The sequence below is a fragment of the Hyla sarda genome, chromosome 13, assembly GCF_029499605.1.
Source record: "Hyla sarda isolate aHylSar1 chromosome 13, aHylSar1.hap1, whole genome shotgun sequence".
Lineage (NCBI taxonomy): Eukaryota > Metazoa > Chordata > Amphibia > Anura > Hylidae > Hyla > Hyla sarda.
Window position 1 is genome coordinate 42,696,894 of NC_079201.1, and position 17,803 is coordinate 42,714,696.

At 45.1% G+C, this 17,803-nt stretch overlaps 1 protein-coding gene across 3 annotated transcripts in view; it reads left to right on the plus strand.

Annotated features, from left to right (window-relative positions):
- Nucleotides 1-17,803, plus strand: part of TSEN54 (tRNA splicing endonuclease subunit 54) — a 217,061-nt gene that overhangs the window by 29,600 nt on the left and 169,658 nt on the right. For 2 of the 3 annotated variants that reach the window (XM_056550326.1, XM_056550325.1), the window contains exon 2: nucleotides 17,560-17,724. In XM_056550326.1, the coding sequence (XP_056406301.1) occupies nucleotides 17,560-17,724 (165 nt within the window). Of the gene's footprint in view, nucleotides 1-13,119; nucleotides 13,434-17,559; nucleotides 17,725-17,803 lie in introns of those variants that run through there. The other variant, XM_056550327.1, reaches the window with a different exon arrangement.

Genomic DNA, 17,803 nt, shown 5'->3' on the forward strand with positions numbered 1-17,803 from the left:
CAGAATATGATAAAGAGACCCGTGGGCTCCACAACTTCGCCAGCACAGGTGAGAGACGCCCGGGTACATAATAGACAGTCTATCCGGTGTATAATACCAGCGTAATATAGTTTTAAATGCTGATTCTATGTGTAATGAGCACTGGAAAGCGGCGTGCAGCATTTTAAAAGACCGTTGCAACTCATCCACAGAGAACTCCATGCCCACCTCCCTCTCCCAATGTTTCAGTGGATAAGATTTTACAAAAGAGTTGGACCTCAGCAGGTTGTTGTACCAAGGTTTCAGACCTTTAAGAGTAGAGGTGGACATTTTATTGCTGAGTAGTTCAAGGGACTTCCAGAGGGCTGTAAGCCGTGAAGGAAGTGGCGAATCTGTAGATATTTATAGAGATCTGAATGTGGGAGACGGTATTTACTGGATATGGTTTGGAATGTGTCTAAGATGTGGTCCGTGTGTAAGTCTTTAAGCGTCAAAACACCCCGCAATGGCCATCCCCTCAAATCTAGATCTGGTATGCTGGCTTGTAGAAAGGACACTGGAAGTTCCTCCATTTGTGCATTGCCCGAAGGTAGTGTAATTTTAACATATGTAACCTATGCATCATAGGAAGCTTTTATGATAGGGTTATCTATTTTAAGTGGTTGTATGTTCCAAAACGGTAGATACAGTAAATCTTTGGCGAAGTAGGGGAACACAGACGCGTTTTCGATTTCGATCCAGGGAAGTTCTGGTGAGCTACCCCACCAGTGTTTGAGCATAGAGGCCAGTGTTGCTATGTAGTAAAAATAGATATTAGGCGAGCCCAAACCTCCATTTAATCTAGTTTTGGTGAGTATACATGACGCCAGTCTTGGTTTACCCCCTTTCCTCATGTATGAAGAGAGGAATGAATTAGCTTTAGAAAAGAATTTGTGAGGTAGAGAGATAGGAAGAGTTCAGAAAAGATAAAGGAATTTGGGATGCAAGAACATCTTGAAAGATGTGACTCTACCAATCCATGAGACATCTGAAGAGTTCATCCTAGACACATCCGCAGTTATGGTTGTCAGTAACGGTTCATAATTGGCACTATACAGGGATTTATGGGGAAATGACAATTTGATCCCTAAATATGGAATGTAGTCTGACCTCCACTCAAATGGGTATGCTTTTTGTTAGGAAGTTTGAGTTGACTTCATGAGATTGATAGGCAGAGCTTGCATCTTTGTTTCGTTGAGGTGGTAGTAAGATAGAATACCAAATTGTAGAATATTGTCCATTACCGCCGGCAGGGAGTCAAGAGGTGTTGTCAATGTCAGGATTACGTCGTCCGCATAAAGAGAGATAACGTGAACTTTGTTATGTATGTCCACTCACGAGACTCTAGTATTGGAGCGAATTGTTTGCGCAAAAGGTTCCATGGACAATATGTACAATAGCGGGGAGAGGGGGTATCCCTGCCTTGATCCGTTTGTGATTTGGAAGGGATCAGATAGTGATCCATTGGCTAAAACTCGGGCAGAAGGGGAAGAATGAAGGGCGTAAAGGGCTTTAAGAATCGGGCCAGAAAGCCCATGTTGCCCACAACCGAGAAGGCGTAAGACCACCGGAGGCGATCGAACGCCTTCTCGGTGTCTGACGCCACAAGCAGCGCCGACTCACCATTACGTTCCAGATAAGATACGTACGTAAGTACGTTTAAAAGGCGTCTGGTGTTGTCTGAAGCCTGGCGGCCAGCCACGAATCCGGCCTGATCAATATTCATCAACTGAGGGAGAACTAAAGAGAGGCGGGATGCAATTAGCTTAGCAAATATTTTTATGTCTTGATTCAGGAGTGATATTGGCCTATAGTTCTGTGGTAAGTCAGATGCTTTCCCTGGTTTGGGTAAAGTAACTATGGTGGCTTGAAGATTTTCTGCGGGCAGAGATCCCTTAGTGATAGCTGATTGGCAAAAACTCCCTAAGGTGCGGTGCCAATAGGGTCTTGAAATACTTGTAATATGAGTTTACAAAGCCATCAGGGCCGGGGGCTTTGTCTGTCGGGAGGGAATTAATGAGGTTTAAAATTTCTACGTTGTTAAATATCTTGATAGTTAGCCAGGTTTCTTTATTTTTCAGCTTTGCTTGTGTTGCTTACATAACGCTAGGCAACGTCTCCAAGTACTACTGTCATCAGTGGGTAGGTATTTCTTACATGCAAGAGTTATTGTCGTCACAAACTTAAGATTAATTTATATTATTTGTTTCAGACTATATCAGTCTATATTGTGTCGGGACGTTAGTCATAAGGCATATAGCCATCGCTTGGCTAGGTTAGTACGTCTCGTACGTGATAATATGCATGCTAGTCAGTATTTTCAGTAGACACATTGTAGCTTTCATTTATATTTCAGCTTATCTGGTGAAAATCTATTTCACCGTCGATTAGCGTGTCAAGTAGTCGTTAGGGTAAGTATAAGGTATAGGGGTTAGTTGGGTTACGTCAGTTAATAATTGCTATCTCTTTATGCTTAGCTCATTGCCTGGATCATCGCATTTGGTTAAGTTGCATTCCCTTCACGTTAAGCGGGTTCAGTCATCTAGAGAATTCATCATGATAAGGTGTGTATATTCGACAGGAGCTGTCATGTTCACTATGTTTATTAGGATCTCATTGGTGTAATGACATACGGGTCAAGGGTGCTTCTGTCCCAACACGACTTTGGGATTTTTAATGTGGAGGTTCAGATAGTACTATGTTAGATTGTGATCATGTCTTATTTATTTGATAGTTCCATGAAGTACAGTTTGCGGAATAAGGCTGGCAGGCACTGGTTTGTGCAGATATGTAGATTGTTCTTAGGAATGTAGGTTTTCTCTGTCATGGATCTTCATATGATTATTTTAGGGTCACACAGTTCGTTATTCTCAGTCACCTCCTCTTCGTTTCGGACGTCTTTCTTCGGCTTAGTCATCCTTCTTCATCTTAGTCATCTGATCTATTTCAGATAGCTTGCTCAGGTCGTTAGTTACGTTTATGAGCTATGTGTCAAGTAGTACAAGGTTTTTATGTTATCCTATTTACAGGTGCAGCATCAGACGTTTCCGGATTCAGGTAGTTTATCTTTCAGAAATACCCATCACGTCTTTGGGTGCAACACTTCCCTGCCCATCACTCTCATGAGATGGGATTCGTAGTCCACTCACTAATTCTGCACGTGGTTGCATTATTAAAAAATATGGTTATATTCACTTCACTGCCTGGTCTGATCATTCTCAGACCCTCGTGGCAATTTACTCAGCTTCTTTAGTTACTGGTAGACACGTTATAGGTCAGTGGTCTACAACCTGCGGACCTCCAGATGTTGCAAAACTACAACACTCAGCATGCCTGGACAGCCAACGGCTGTCCGGGCATGCTGGGAGTTGTAGACCACTGTTATAGGGAATGACTTTTCTTAGGGCTCTGTTTTTGTCGTTTGTATTGGTAAACATGTCTCACGCATCTGACATCGAGGAAGCAGGGTCCGTCATGGAAAATTCTGCCAGATCATCTGAACATGAGAGTATCCCGTCCTTCCGTGCCTTAACAATACCGAAAATTATTGCGGAACTCTTCTGGCATGGGATACTGTACCCCGCCACGGCACGAAAGGCGGAACTATACCGATTGTTGGTGTCTGGCCAGGCGGGCCCGGGCGAAGGGGCAAGCACCAGTAATAATGATGTGTCCTTGCAGACTTTCAATACCTCAGTCATACAGTTACACTCACTGGTGAATTCCTAAGTCAATAGGAATGATGCACTGGAGAACAAGAGCACGGAGACTCCGGTCTCCACCCCTGTCACCACACAAGCTCCTGCATTACCGCAGATTACTGTCCCTCAAGGTTGCGGGTTCTGTAGTTGGTCTTAATGTGTTGGTACCTAATATTGCGCCAGCTCATTTTCTGCCAGCTAATCTGAAAAAAGGACATCCTGGACGGCAAAGACGTTAACCTAGCCTCCCTCATTATTGCCGCCCACGATGTCACAGAAAATAAAACGATTGCTTGCGGGGAAGTCTATGTCATCCTTTAAAGCAAAGGATGCAAGGCTTAACCGAAAGCTAACGCTAGCAGAATTCAGCATGCCTTTTGCGATTTATAGGGGCGTTATATGTTCGGTTAAGCCGGAAAGGCGAGAGGCATTGGACATGTACCTCTATAAAGTTAGGAATTTGCACACAAGTACGGGGGGGGGGGGGTTTAACATTCTATGACTACCATAAGTCTTTCTCAGCGAAAGCAGCAGCAGCCCTCGCACAGTACAATTAAGCGATTAACTAGGCGGTAGAAGATACCAAAATATTCTGCAACCATTTCACAGGGTTAAAAGCGCCTGTCTGATCGCATTGCCAGTTAATCGTGCACACCACTGATTGGTGTAGCACTGTCAGCTCTGCAGAGGAAGCTACACCAGGCACATCCATGTCCAAACCTCAGTCCAGGCCGCAAAAAATCTCTGGTCAGGTGGATAAATTGGGCAGGCCCATTAAGTACCTCGGAAAATCTCATATCTGCAACAACTATAATTATAACATCTGCAATTACGGCCAATGCAGACTACTGCATGCTGGGTGTATCAGAGCCCACCCTAGATCCACATGCGCTTAAAAGCCCAAACAGGCGTGACTAGCCGTAGTGGATGTGGATGGTCTGTTGAAGGTCTCATGTCAGGGTTCCATACTGGTTTTGTGTCCTTACTTTTGACGACTTATGAGTGTGATAATCTCAGATCTGCCTTGAGGGACCCCGTAACTGTTGATGCACTTGATGCAGATTGAAGTTGACAAAGGTTTTGTTGTTGGGCCATTTGACAGGACCCCCTTGGTCACAGGCAAAGTACAATCCCCTAGAGTCACCAAGGTGGAGCTGCAATCTGTGCTAGGTATGCTGAATTTCGCAATGTGGGTCATACCCCAAGGCAGAACCTTTATTTCTAGATTATTAGAATCCATGTCTTCCGTCACGGGACAAAATTATGTCATTAAACTTGATCATCATGCTCTAGCTGATTTAGCGATGTGGGACAGATTGGAGTGGAATGGCATTAAGTTTTTTTTTTTTTTTTTTTTTTTTGTTGTTGTTCCTGGCATAGATAATTCCTCTCCCATGATTTTTACAGTTGCCTCTTCCTCCATCGGGTTTTCTGCTGTATGGGGTAGCAGTTTGTTTGCTGACGCTTGTCCCCCTGAGGTAACTCGCTTGGCCGGTTTTGCTAGGAACTCTGCTCTATTCGAGCTAAATCCCATTGTAGCAGCTGCTAGGGTGTGGGGAAATTTGTGGTCCTGGAAGACTGTGCTTTTTGTCTCAGATAACGAGGCCACAGTCAACATCTTGTTAAAAGGCAGGTCAGCATCCAGCATTATCAATTCATTGCTTAGGAAATTAGTGAGGCTATCACTAAGGCTAGGTTCACACTGTGGAATTTCTGGGCAGAATTTCTGCTGGAGATCGAGCCGGCAGCACTAGGACCGCACAGACTACATTGCCATCCCCATAGATGTCAATGCATTTCTGAGCAGATCTCCCAAAAGATCTACCCAGAAATCTATTGCAGTCTATGGGGGCAGCAATGCAGTCTGCTCGGTCCTAGCGCCGCCGGCTCGATCTCCGGCAGAAATTCTGCCCAGAAATTCTGCAGTGTGAACCCAGCCTTAAGTTTCAATTTCCATTTCACCAGCTCTATCATCGAGGGCATCAATAACATTGCTGCCGATGCTCTGTCTAGACTTAAATTCTCACTCTTTTTCCAGATGGTACCAGAGGCAGATTCCACAATTCCGGGAATTAGTCATGGACTAGGAGATCATATGTTGACCGCCAAACAACTTATCGATTCTTCACTATCTCCCAACACACGCAAAGTATATCTCACTGCATGGAATACTTTTAACAATTATTGTCACACCCATTCTCAAGCAGATCACCTGAGTGTCTCATTCCTATTAGGTATTATAGGGTTTTGCCACTCCACCCTCCACCTGGCTCACAACACAATTAAAATATACTTATCTGGGGTACAACATTTCATTACGCTTTCACATCCGGACAGCGCTTCACTGTTAACATCTCATGCCATCAGAGCAGCATTGAAAGGTGTGTCTAAATGCCAGGTTCAGCTAACACCATCTAGACAACCTTTGACAGGGCAGATGTTCAGGGAGCTGGCTGATGCTCTGGATTATTTACCATTTGAATAGTTTGATGTTAAAAGCTGCATTATTCTTAGGATTCTACGGCTTCTTGAGGCCGGGAAAATTCTTGAGTAATTCAGAGAAAAAGACACACTTGACGTTAGACCAACTTAGTTGGGTTAAGGACCATTAAGTACCAGAGCTCAGAACCACTAAAACATCTCTCCCAGGTCAACCAGTGTTAGTATCCTACTTTGCCACCTCTCACAAGTGGTGCCCGATAACTGTTTGCCATGCGTTGATGGCCTTCCATGCGAACGCTGACAGAAACTCACCGTTACTGTCATTTGATGGATCTCCGTTGACTACTACTAAATTTGTTACACATGCGTGTTATACTTAAGTCTTTAGGTTATGACACTTCAGTCATCTCGGGGCATTCCCTACGAATAGGTGCAGCGGCAGCTGCTTCTAATCTCTGTGTCCCCGTGCATGTCATCAAGAGGTTAGGACGATGGAAATCGCATGCGTATATGTCTTATGTGCCTAATCCTCGTAATGAAATGAAAGAAGCTTTTCGTTCTCTTGTTTTGTAGTCATGTCAATAAATGGTATGTTCTGATATCTGGTCTTTTGCCCTCTTATTTCTCAATCAAGGTATACCCATACGTGGCAGTATATGGCATAAGTCCAACTGCCTAGCCAATAGAAGATAATAGGTTGTTAGGTTAGGCTCGCTATACATTGTAGCACAGAGTACAAATAAAGATTAGTTTTCTTCCATTTTCCTGGGTGATAATTTTTACTTTCTGCATATTCTTGCTTACATCCTGAGGTTAAAAATCCATACAGACCTAGTAGGGATTGCTGCTGTTTTATCTAGTATAGACAAACCAATCAGCAACCCACAGTCACATTGCAAAGGGATTTGTTCCACACTTATCTTGAGTGAATTTTATAAGAGACTGAGGCATTTGATTATGGACATTTTATTCCTTTATAGTTTTTTTTTTTTAAATCTGATATTTTTATTAAAGCAGTTTTTCAAATTAAACAACAGTTTCCCATATACCAACAAACACCCCAGACCCACCATAACAGACCCTCCCCCCCCACCCAATAACAAAACAACCCTGTGTCCACCAAATGTCCACTTTTAAAACATATAAGCTGTCAGCTAATAGATGGTAAATCAGCCAGTAAAGAAAGAAGAAAACCTCAATCAACACCCGGGTCAGGCTCGCATACGAGAGAGGATACATAATATAGAGGGATCCACAAATTCAGAGGAACACACATCTAACTACTAAGAATAAGTATCCTATCACACAGCATCAGAACTCCGATCAAAAGCACGCACCCAAGGCCCCCAGACTGCCTGGAATTTTCGAGTGGCCTTCCGCTTCTCGTATATACCTTTCTCCATACGGACAATGAGTGACAGCCGAGCGGTAAGATCAGTAACAGGGGGGGGGGGGGGTTTATGGCTAGCCCTGATCCAGTACTGGGCAATTAGCTTGCTGGCCTGGTACAATACACGTAACATACCTATCTCGACACCAGAGGGTTCTGAGTGACAACCAATTAGACCTAGAAGACATAACTTGGGGGTCGGCTGCAAAGTGATCCCATATACCTTGTGTATTAAGAGTAGTACATCCCTCCAGAAAGGTATAAGGTACGGACAGTCCCACATCATGTGCAGTAGATGTGCATTCAGTTGACCACACCTAAGACAGGCAGAGTCTGTATGTAATCCTATTCTATGTAAGAGTGCTGGGGTTTTGTACACCCTGTGTATCAAATACAACTGAGACAGCCGATTTGCCTCCGATAAAGAGAGGAAGGGGGTGAGGGCCAATATAATAGTCCATTCATCATCAGTCACTGGGCCGACATCAGCCTCCCACCTGCCCCGCACCACCAGAGGAAAACCAGAATGATAAAAACTAAGAAGTTCCCGATATAGCCAGGAAATGACACCCGCCGACTCCCTCTTGGTGACCACTGATTCCAAGACCACATTTGACCGAACCTTCAGCAATCCCAGCCTGCCCTGCCCCTCATACACATGGTGAAGTTGCAGGTATCTAAAAAAGGAGGAACGAGACAGACAGAGCTCACTCTGGAGATCCCCCAAATGATTTAAATACACCATTAGTACACAAGTGGTCAAGGGTACACACCCCCTTGGTCTCCCAAAACCCAGCATCATGGAAGGTAGATAATTCTTGCAGACCCGGGTTATGCCACAGGGGAGTGAACTTAGTGTAGCCCCCCAGACCGAGAATAGTCTTAACCTGACCCCATAATCTACATAGGAGTCTATTAGTGGGAGATTCGTGCGGAGGTCTGGTAAGTGCTCCAATCTCCAGAATATGCAACGGGATCCTACCCCCATGTCTGGCCATGAACAACCTGCCCACTGGGCCCAGAGTGTGTGCCCCCGCCCAACCCCTAATCTGGTGTAGCTGGGATGCAAGAAATTAAATCCAGGGATTCGGAAGGGCCAACCCACCAGACGACTTGCCCCTCTGTAGTGTCTCCAACTTTATCCTAGCAGGCTTTCCCCCCCCCCCCCCCCCCCCCAGACAAGTCGTCTAAAGAGACGCTGTATTCTGTGAAAGTGAGTCATCGCAAGCCATACTGGGGAATTTTGTAAAACATATGGAAGTTGAGGCATTAACCCCATCTTTACCAAGTTAGTACGGCCAATAACGGATAAGGGTAGCTTACTCCAGACTACAACTTTCTGAGAACTCCATGCACAGAAGGGGTATCTGGATACCCAGGTACTTGAATTTATCAACCGATTTACCCCAGTTGATCAGTAGACTGGAAAAAGAGCCAAAGTCCGAGATCAACTGCATAATCGGGGGCAGGGAGCGGACATTGCCCCCTAGGAACAACAACATATCATCCACATAGAGTGCTACTCTCTTGTCTATTCTACCATAGCGGAAACCAACAATGTCAGCTGAGGACCGGATTAAACAAGCCAGAGGCTCAATGGCTAGGGCAAAAAAGAACGGAGACAGGGGGCAGCCCTGTCTCGTACCCCTACATAAGTCGAACGGCTCCGAGAGCCGTCTGTTAACCCGGAGGCGGGCCACTGGGGCCTGGTAGAGTAGTTTCACATAGGCCATAAATTTGGGGCCAAACCCCATATAATTCCTGACCTGCCACAGATAGTTCCACTCAACGCTGTCAAAGGCCTTGGCAGCGTCAAGGGAGAAAATGGATCGGGCTCCTGCATTCTCCTGCGTCATTTGTAGATTAACGAACACCCTGCGAATATTATCCATAGTTGATTTCCCTGGCATAAAACCCGTCTGGTCCCCGTGCACTAGTGACAAAACTACTTTAGCTAACCTGTTCACGAGTGCCCGAGCCAGCAACTTCACATCCGCGCAAAGTAATGAGAGAGGTCGATAAGAACCCGCCAGCAAAGGATCCTTCCCAGGTTTTGGAAGGAGAACTACAGTAGCCTCCGACATGGAGCGTGGAAGAGAGCCCTCCGTCTCCGCTGACTGGAGCACCCGCAACAGCTGTGGTAGCAAGATACCTTGGAAATGCTTATAAACCTCACTAGGGAGTCCATCCGGGCCCGGAGATTTCTCATTAGCAGAGTCTTTCAAGGCTGCCTCCAATTCCTCCAGAGTGAGAGGCGAGTCCAGCTCGCCTCTCTGTTCCAAGGAAAGGGAGGGGAGAGAGATGCCTCTCACATAATCCGCGAGTTCAGCAGGGGAACATACCGATTTGGAAGAGTGTGTATCTTTTTAAAAAACTCCATCATCACATTCAAAATTCCTCAATCATCAGTAATTTCTCTCCCCATAGAATCTGTAAGGCACCCAATGTACGCCACCCCCTGTTGGGCCCTAGCTATTGAAGCAAGTAGTTTACCGGTGCCCTCCCCACACTTAAAGTATCGTTGTTTGACAAAGAAGTGCTTATGATCAGCCGCTTCCCCGAGAAACCGTTTATATGCCAACTGTACTTGAGCCCACTCCAGTTGCAGTGCATCCGTGAGGCCATGAATATATGCATTTTCCGCTGCCACTACCGTTTGCTGTAACCGTGTCCCCTTCTCCCTCGTCATAGTTTTATGAACACTAATGTCTCTGATAAAAATTCCCCGCAAATACACTTTTAGGGAGTCCCACACCATGGAGACCGACGCCGAACCAGCATTCAGAGTAATAAATTCGCGCAGCTCAGCAGTCACTATCTCAGAAGTAGGTGATCATAAAAGAGCAAAAAAGACCTCGCAAATGGCGCTGCTGGTTCCGTGGAGATGTAGGAATAAACCAAAATCCAAGTTGGAATATTGTAAAAGCTTGTGGATTTTATTGCAAATGAATAAAACCAATAAAAGCAATAGCAATAAAAGAGTGATACAGGTTAAGATTACGCGTTTCGGGGGAGCCACCCCCTTCTTCAGATCAGTATGCAGACTATACAAACAGAGATTCTATAAATACTGGAAAAAAAGGCGCCAGGTACATTAGGGGGCGGACTGTATCGCGCGTAATCTTAACCTGTATCACTCTTTTATTGCTATTGCTTTTATTGGTTTTATTCATTTGCAATAAAATCCACAAGCTTTTACAATATTCCAACTTGGATTTTGGTTTATTCCTACATCTCCACGGAACCAGCAGCGCCATTTGCGAGGTCTTTTTTGCTCTTTTATGATCACCTACTCTCTCCAGGAGACGGTTTTTACCTCACCTGTAACCTCAGGCTCAGCAGCGGCTCCGGCTATTTTGTAACCCGTGCATTGGGTTGATATGCAAGTTTAATACTTGCTCTAAGGTGAGCAGTTACTACCTAAGGGGCCTGCAAGCCCCGCACCTACTTCCCTTCCTTTTCCCTCAACCACCCAACGGTATCACACGAGGCGCCCTCTCTGGTCTCTCTTTTTTTCTCCCCATACAGGTTATCTCAGAAGTAGGATTTGTAGCCAGAACGGGTTCAGCCTCCACGGCAAGCGACCCCCCCCCCCCCCCCAGTCCAGTCCAGTCCGAGTTGAAAACAGCATATCTCTTAGAGGGTTTACCCAGGCCAAGCACATTCCAGCTTAACACTCGCCATTCCAGTCAATGGTCCAATGGAAACTGCCACAGCCTAGTGGGCAGTCAGGGACACCTCTGCAAAAAAAACTGAAACAATGAGGACGGCCAGAAAATGAGAACATAATGAGGGTGGACAAAACACAGACAAAACAAACAACAAAGAACCCACTTTCACACCTAGATCGCCGCAGTATACGGCACAAAGGGGCACTGATACACACAAACCAGTCAATGCATTGAAGAACATGCAGAAAAGGAAAACTAAGGATAAGTGACATAGTATGTGAAATCAGCAGATACAAAAATAGCATACTGAGACAGTCGCATACTTCTGCGAGCTTACTCCCAAATACATTTGTAGTGAGGTATATCCCAGAAACCAGTCAGCATATATAATGAGCCATATGTAAGGCAGAATAACATTAATTAACATTAAGGAAAACCACGAATCCTGCTATTTTCCCTCCCCCCACCCCGCACACCAGGAACAGCAACATAACCATCAGTCCAGTCCGCCACCAACTATATCCATGAGGTAGGTAGAGAAAAATGATTCCACACAAAATAAATAGCCGACTCACTCCAGAGCCAGGCGGGGAGAGCCCTGACGGACCCTTTGGCGGATCTGGGACTCATGCGAGTCTAACCATCTTGTAGCGGAGTCTGCCCCATCAAAAAAGTGAGTAGTCCCCATAGCCACCACTCTGAGGCGTGCAGGATAGAGCATAGAGTAGGGGACATCCAGAGCCCTTAGGTGCCGCTTAATCCCCAAAAAGGTAGATCTGCTCTTCTGGACCTCGGCAGAGTAGTCAGGAAAAAAAGACAAAGTTTGTCCATCCATAGTGAGAGGCTGGCGCTCCCTCACCAATCGCAGGATAATGTCCAGGTCTCGATAATGTAGTAATTTGACCAGCATAGCTCTTGGAGGACTCCCAGGAGGCAGGGGTCTCGTAGGGACCCTATGGGCCCGCTCCACGGCAAACAGAGGGGTGAGGTTAGATGCACCAAATAAGTCCTTCAACCAGCTCTCCACAAACTCCGTAGAATTACGCCCCTCAACTTTCTCTGGCATTCCCACAATCCGCACATTGTACCTACGCAGCCTGTTCTCCAGGTCGTCTGCCTTAGCCTGAAGGGAAGCAATAGCTTGTCCATGACTAGCAGAGTCTCTAACAAGGGGTACAACTGCATCCTCATCACATCACTTATACGACCCTCCGTGAAGATATACGATCAGTAACTTTCTGCAAATCATGGCGGATTAGAGAAATGTCCGATTGTACGGTGCCAACCTGGGTAGTCAAGCGAGAGAAGGTAGTATTGCATTTAAGGATTTCAGCAAACACCGTCGCCAGGGTAGGTTCAGCAGGAGCTCCGGCAGAGTGGAGGGAAAAAGAACTTGAGAATCAGCAGTGGATGGTTGCAACAAAGTCCCATACACCTCCAGGGGGTCCGGTGGGTTTAGTAGTGCAGCCATAGGCAATGGCGCAGTTCTGCGGTCAGGGGAATCAGGTGAGGGAGGCCTCAGGGCAAACCTCTCCAGCCGCGCTGCCACCTCCTGTTGAAGATTAGAAGAATTGCGCAAAGTAGAACAAGGCCCATCTCCAGATTGCGGAGGGCGCCCACCCTCCTTATTTCCGTTTCTGCCGACCATATGGTAGGTGATATTATACTGCTACATAGTAGGGACACCACAGGATAGGGCAGGTAAGTATATAGGCCAGTCTACCCAGTTATGCAAGGCCCCTGTGATAGCAGAGTATACAGTGCAGCACAAGAGAGTGTGTGGGAAGGGCCCAAGGAAAGGAGGCTTGGACAGGTGTAATGAGGGACCAGACAGTCAGAGATCCATAGGGAGCCCCACAGAGCACAAGCAGCAATTATTTTGTAGTGGTAACTTACAGGTAAGTGTGACTCCAGGGAAGAGTGTTGCAGTCCGGTATCCCCAGACTGGAGCAAGCCCACAGCAGGCCAGGGAGACTGTCCCTGCGCACACCAGCTGCGCTCAACCAGAACGGGAGCGCAGCAGATCGGGCCCGTACGCACAGGAAGAGAGGCTGTAAGGCGAGCGGCAGCCGTAGAGTGAGGCAGCTGGAGACCGCGGCCACGCCGGTGATCTTTCAAGATGGCGCCCGCACACGTGAGCTAGGAGGCAGTTCGCGGCACCCGATTCAGGCCCCGCCGAGGACCCCACACAGGCACCGGTCACCGGAGCAGGTAGGGAGCAGTATCAACCGCCGGGTAGTCAGCTGGGAAACCTCGGTACAATGAGATCCCGACCTGGGCCCAGGCCGGGAGGGAGGCCTGCAGGGGAGCCCACCGAGTGTCCACAAGAGCAGGAGACAGCAGGAGCGCAGCCACAGAAACCCCCAGAAGTGCGCCCACAGGTAGCAGGGGCACAAAGGAGTTGGTTAGGAGACTGAGACGATCAGGATGGCAGGGATATACACAGGATAACTTTAAGGATGGCGGGAGCTCGCAGCGTTCACGTCCACTCAGGCAGCCATCCAACCCACGCCCCCAGGTGGTTTTATTATATTCCATTTCTGTTTTATTCCATTTAATACTTGTCGTCATATTTATTTGTAATTTTTATTATCTTACTACTTCCATAGCAAGGGCCCTGCTTGGATACTAGAGGATTACCATTTTATTTTATGTATAATAAATATTGTACACTTAATTAGCCATATCTCATGTCCAGAATACTGATTTACGTTTTACTGTGACATTCACACTGGATATCATCCTTTTCTCTCTATCTATCAATTTTTTACTTTTCACGATCCTTTGAGGACTGGTTTATTACTTTTTATTCACATTGGAAACTGGACTTGATTTTATTGGCTGGCCCATTGAGTGCTGCTGATATCATGGGTGTGTGATGGACCCATTATTTTTCTGCTTGTGTGACAGAACTGAAAAATTAGGATCCACAATGCAGTTGTAAAGATATCATACAGTAAAAATAGAAAAAACACAGCTCACCCCTCTTTATAGTGGATCAAATTGCTTCGGTAGCAGCAGCATATGTCTAGTGTAGGAAGCACGGAGAGAAACACTAGAGCCGGGTCTCCAGGTGTGGCAACTCCAAGGAAAAGGCACAAATCTGGCTCCCAGTAGAATGAATAAAATACAAACTTTAATGAAAAATAGCTTACAAACATACAGGTGGAAAAAAAATGTGAAAACCAACAAAGGGTAAAAGCACAAACGAAATGCCAACGCGTTTCGACTTTTCAACAAGTCTTATTCATGGCACATCATACTGACACAATCTGGTTTAAATATACCGCCACTCTATATGTGACACGCCATTTGGAATACACACCCCTATAGTGATGTCATAAATGTGGGCGGAAGATAAACACCAAACGGGTCCAATAATCAACAAGAGAACATGTATAAAGTCTATACATATTTGCAATAACAAGATTATCCAAGTAAAATTGGTAGATGCACCCAAAAGGCTGCGTGGGGAAAACACCGCTTTTACAATCAATGAAAAATTCTAATATTATGGTAAGTGACACGAAAGAACAAAAATAATATATGTCTTAGTAGATATAGGACAAATCATTCTTATGATTGGGATCAGAAGGATATCCGCTTTCAAGGTTGAGTATCCAAAATGCTTCACGTTAATATACTTGATGCCCCAATTCCCTCCTCTTCGGGGGAGACGTACCTTCTCTATGCAGATACACTCCACTTCGACATAGACCCTGATAGGGAGAGCAGAGGGTGTCATGAACTCTAAGCCTGAGGGCTATTATCTTAAATCTAAAGTAGATGATGGACATTCTTCCCACTTTCTCCAAACCATACTCCAGACAGTTCAATAACATACGTAGTATAATTTGCTAACATTTATCCCTTTTGAGAACAGGAGAATCTATGGCTCATATACTTGATAATGGTATTAGGATTATTCTCCATAAAGCACATTCACTACAGAATCAATTGTCACCTAGTGAGTTTCACAATGAACAGGCAAGAGATACATGGCTAACCAGTAGAGGGAACTACAAGTGCGGACATTCCAGGTGTGGGACTTATAGATATGAGTAATTCACCTACGTTCAGTTCATGCAAAACAGGACAACAATATAACATAAAAACCTTGATAAATTGCCAGTCTTCACATGTAATATACACTCTGTGAAGAGTGCAACCTGCAATATATGTAGGTTGCACTACTACAAAATTGAAGACCAGAATTCAGGAACATATGTATTTACCTAATACTGAGAGGCACAGCTAGATCACTATCAGGTTTCACAAAACACGTTATGGATATACATTTAGGGTCTATGCCGTGGTGCAGTGTATCTGGCATAGAGAAAGTACTCCCACCCCGAAGAGGAGGGGATTGGGGCAACAAGTATATAAATGTGAAGCATTTTGGTCTCAATCATAGGAATGATTTGTCCTATATTTACTAAGACATATAGTGTTTTTGTTCTTTTTCTTATCACTTACCATAATATTTGAATTTTTCATGGATTGTAACAGCGATTGTTTTTCCACGCAGCCTTTTGGGTACATCTACCAATATTACTTGGCTAATATTGTTATTGCAAATATGTATAGACTTTATACATGCCCGTTTGGTGTTTATCATCCGCCCACATGTATGACATCACTATAGGGGCGTGTATTCCACATGGCGCATCACGTGTATTTATTTATATATTTTTATATTTAAACCGGATTTTGTGTCGGTATGATGTGCCATGAGTAAGACTTGTTGACAAGTCGAAACGCATTAGCATTTCATTTGTGCTTTTACCCTTTGTTGGTTTTCACATTTTTTCCCACCTGTATGTTTTTAAGCTATTTTTCATAAAAGTTTGGATTTTATTCATTCTACTGGGAGCCAGATATCTGCCCTTTAGCGTTGTACAGATAATGCAAAAATAGTCAGGCACTCCTGAATTAGGGCTCAGTACACATTAATTGAAATGCTGTGCCATGCACACAGATTCACACAAATTCCACTATAATATCAAATTCTGAAAGCAATTCTGACAAATAGAAAAAAAATCGAAATGCTCAAACTGTGGTGGAAAAAACTTAGTCTTTTATTTTCTTTTGTGCATCAATGAACAATGCAAGCAGGGAGCTGCTTACGCTTACAAGCCAGCAGGGGACCAATCAACGCAACGACTGTTTTGTACGTAACATACTTTCTCAAGCGTAATAAGAGAAGAAATAACAAGGGGGTACTCACGAATCCCTGCAAAAACCAACCGGCTTCTTTATTCTTCGGGTGCAAATACACAAAAAGAGGCGAGATAGCTATTTCGCGCCACGTCTGACGCTTCCTCAGGTGGTCTAAGGAAGCGCCAGACACGGCGCGAAATAGCTATCTCGTCTGTTTTGTGTATTTGCACCAGAAGAATAAAGAAGTCGGTTGGTGTTTGCAGTGATTTGTGAGGACCCTCCGTTATTTCTTCTCGTATTACGTTTACATGGAATGCTGCCTTCATTACGGGCAGGGGCACCGGACTGTTTTCACCGTAAGGCACCTGCACCTGTATGCGGACATATCTTAGCTGTGGTTCTAAGGGAGGAGGAAAGAGTGGAGACGGCGAGAGGTCAGTGCCAACAGACTGCGTCTTTTTTGTAATCAGTTATACTCTCTCAAGTGCTTTCTCAACACTAAGTATGTTACATATGAAACAACAGATGTGCTGGTACTTAGTGCACCAGGTTGTATGTTTATGTCCTGTACATGAAGCAAGAACAGGAGCTGTGCTTGCTTTCTGCACAGCAGGTCCGCCAGGAACCCGCTGGTAATGGCAGACATCAGCAATTGTTGCAATGCGTCAGTTCCGATGGCTGATCAGATCAGCCAAGATTCAGACTGAGGTCTCCTTACTGCCTCCTGCCACCATCACGGGGCAATCTTCTTACAGTCTAGGCCATGTTTATGTAAAGTAACAATTTCTTTCAGATCCTCAGAGGGTTCTTTGTTGTGAGATGCCATGGCTAACTTCCAGTGTATTGGAGAGTATGAGAGCATTAACACCAAGTTTAAAACACCTGCTCCCCATTCACACCTGAGACCAGTAATCAGTAATGAGTCATATGACATCAGGGAGGGAAAATGGCTAATTATGCTCAATTAGGACATTTCCACTGAGGGGTGGTACTCCCTTTTGTTGTCAAGGTTTAGACATTATTGGCTGTGCACTCACTACTTTGTAGAGTGTTATCACGTGAAAAGATATAATAAAATATTTACAAAAATGTAAGAAGTGTACTCACTTCTGTGAGACACTGTATCTCTTTTGATTAGTACTTGTGGTCATAGAGCTGTATAATTTGTTTCTTTCAGTCAAGCAAAGTTGTTTGCTGCGCGAAGCCAGGAGCAGAGCCTTCCTCAGCGTTCACATGGACAGAAGGACTTTCTGCCGGATGGATCAGAAATACAGAATGACAAACTGCAGATCTGTCGGGCAGAGCAAAGGAAGCTGCTGGCAGAAGAGCGTGTGGAGCGACTGTAAGTAATAGTGTGGTAATGTTGTTGCAGGGTTAGAACACACACACGCACAATGGTCAGTCTATAGGTTTAGTAGAAG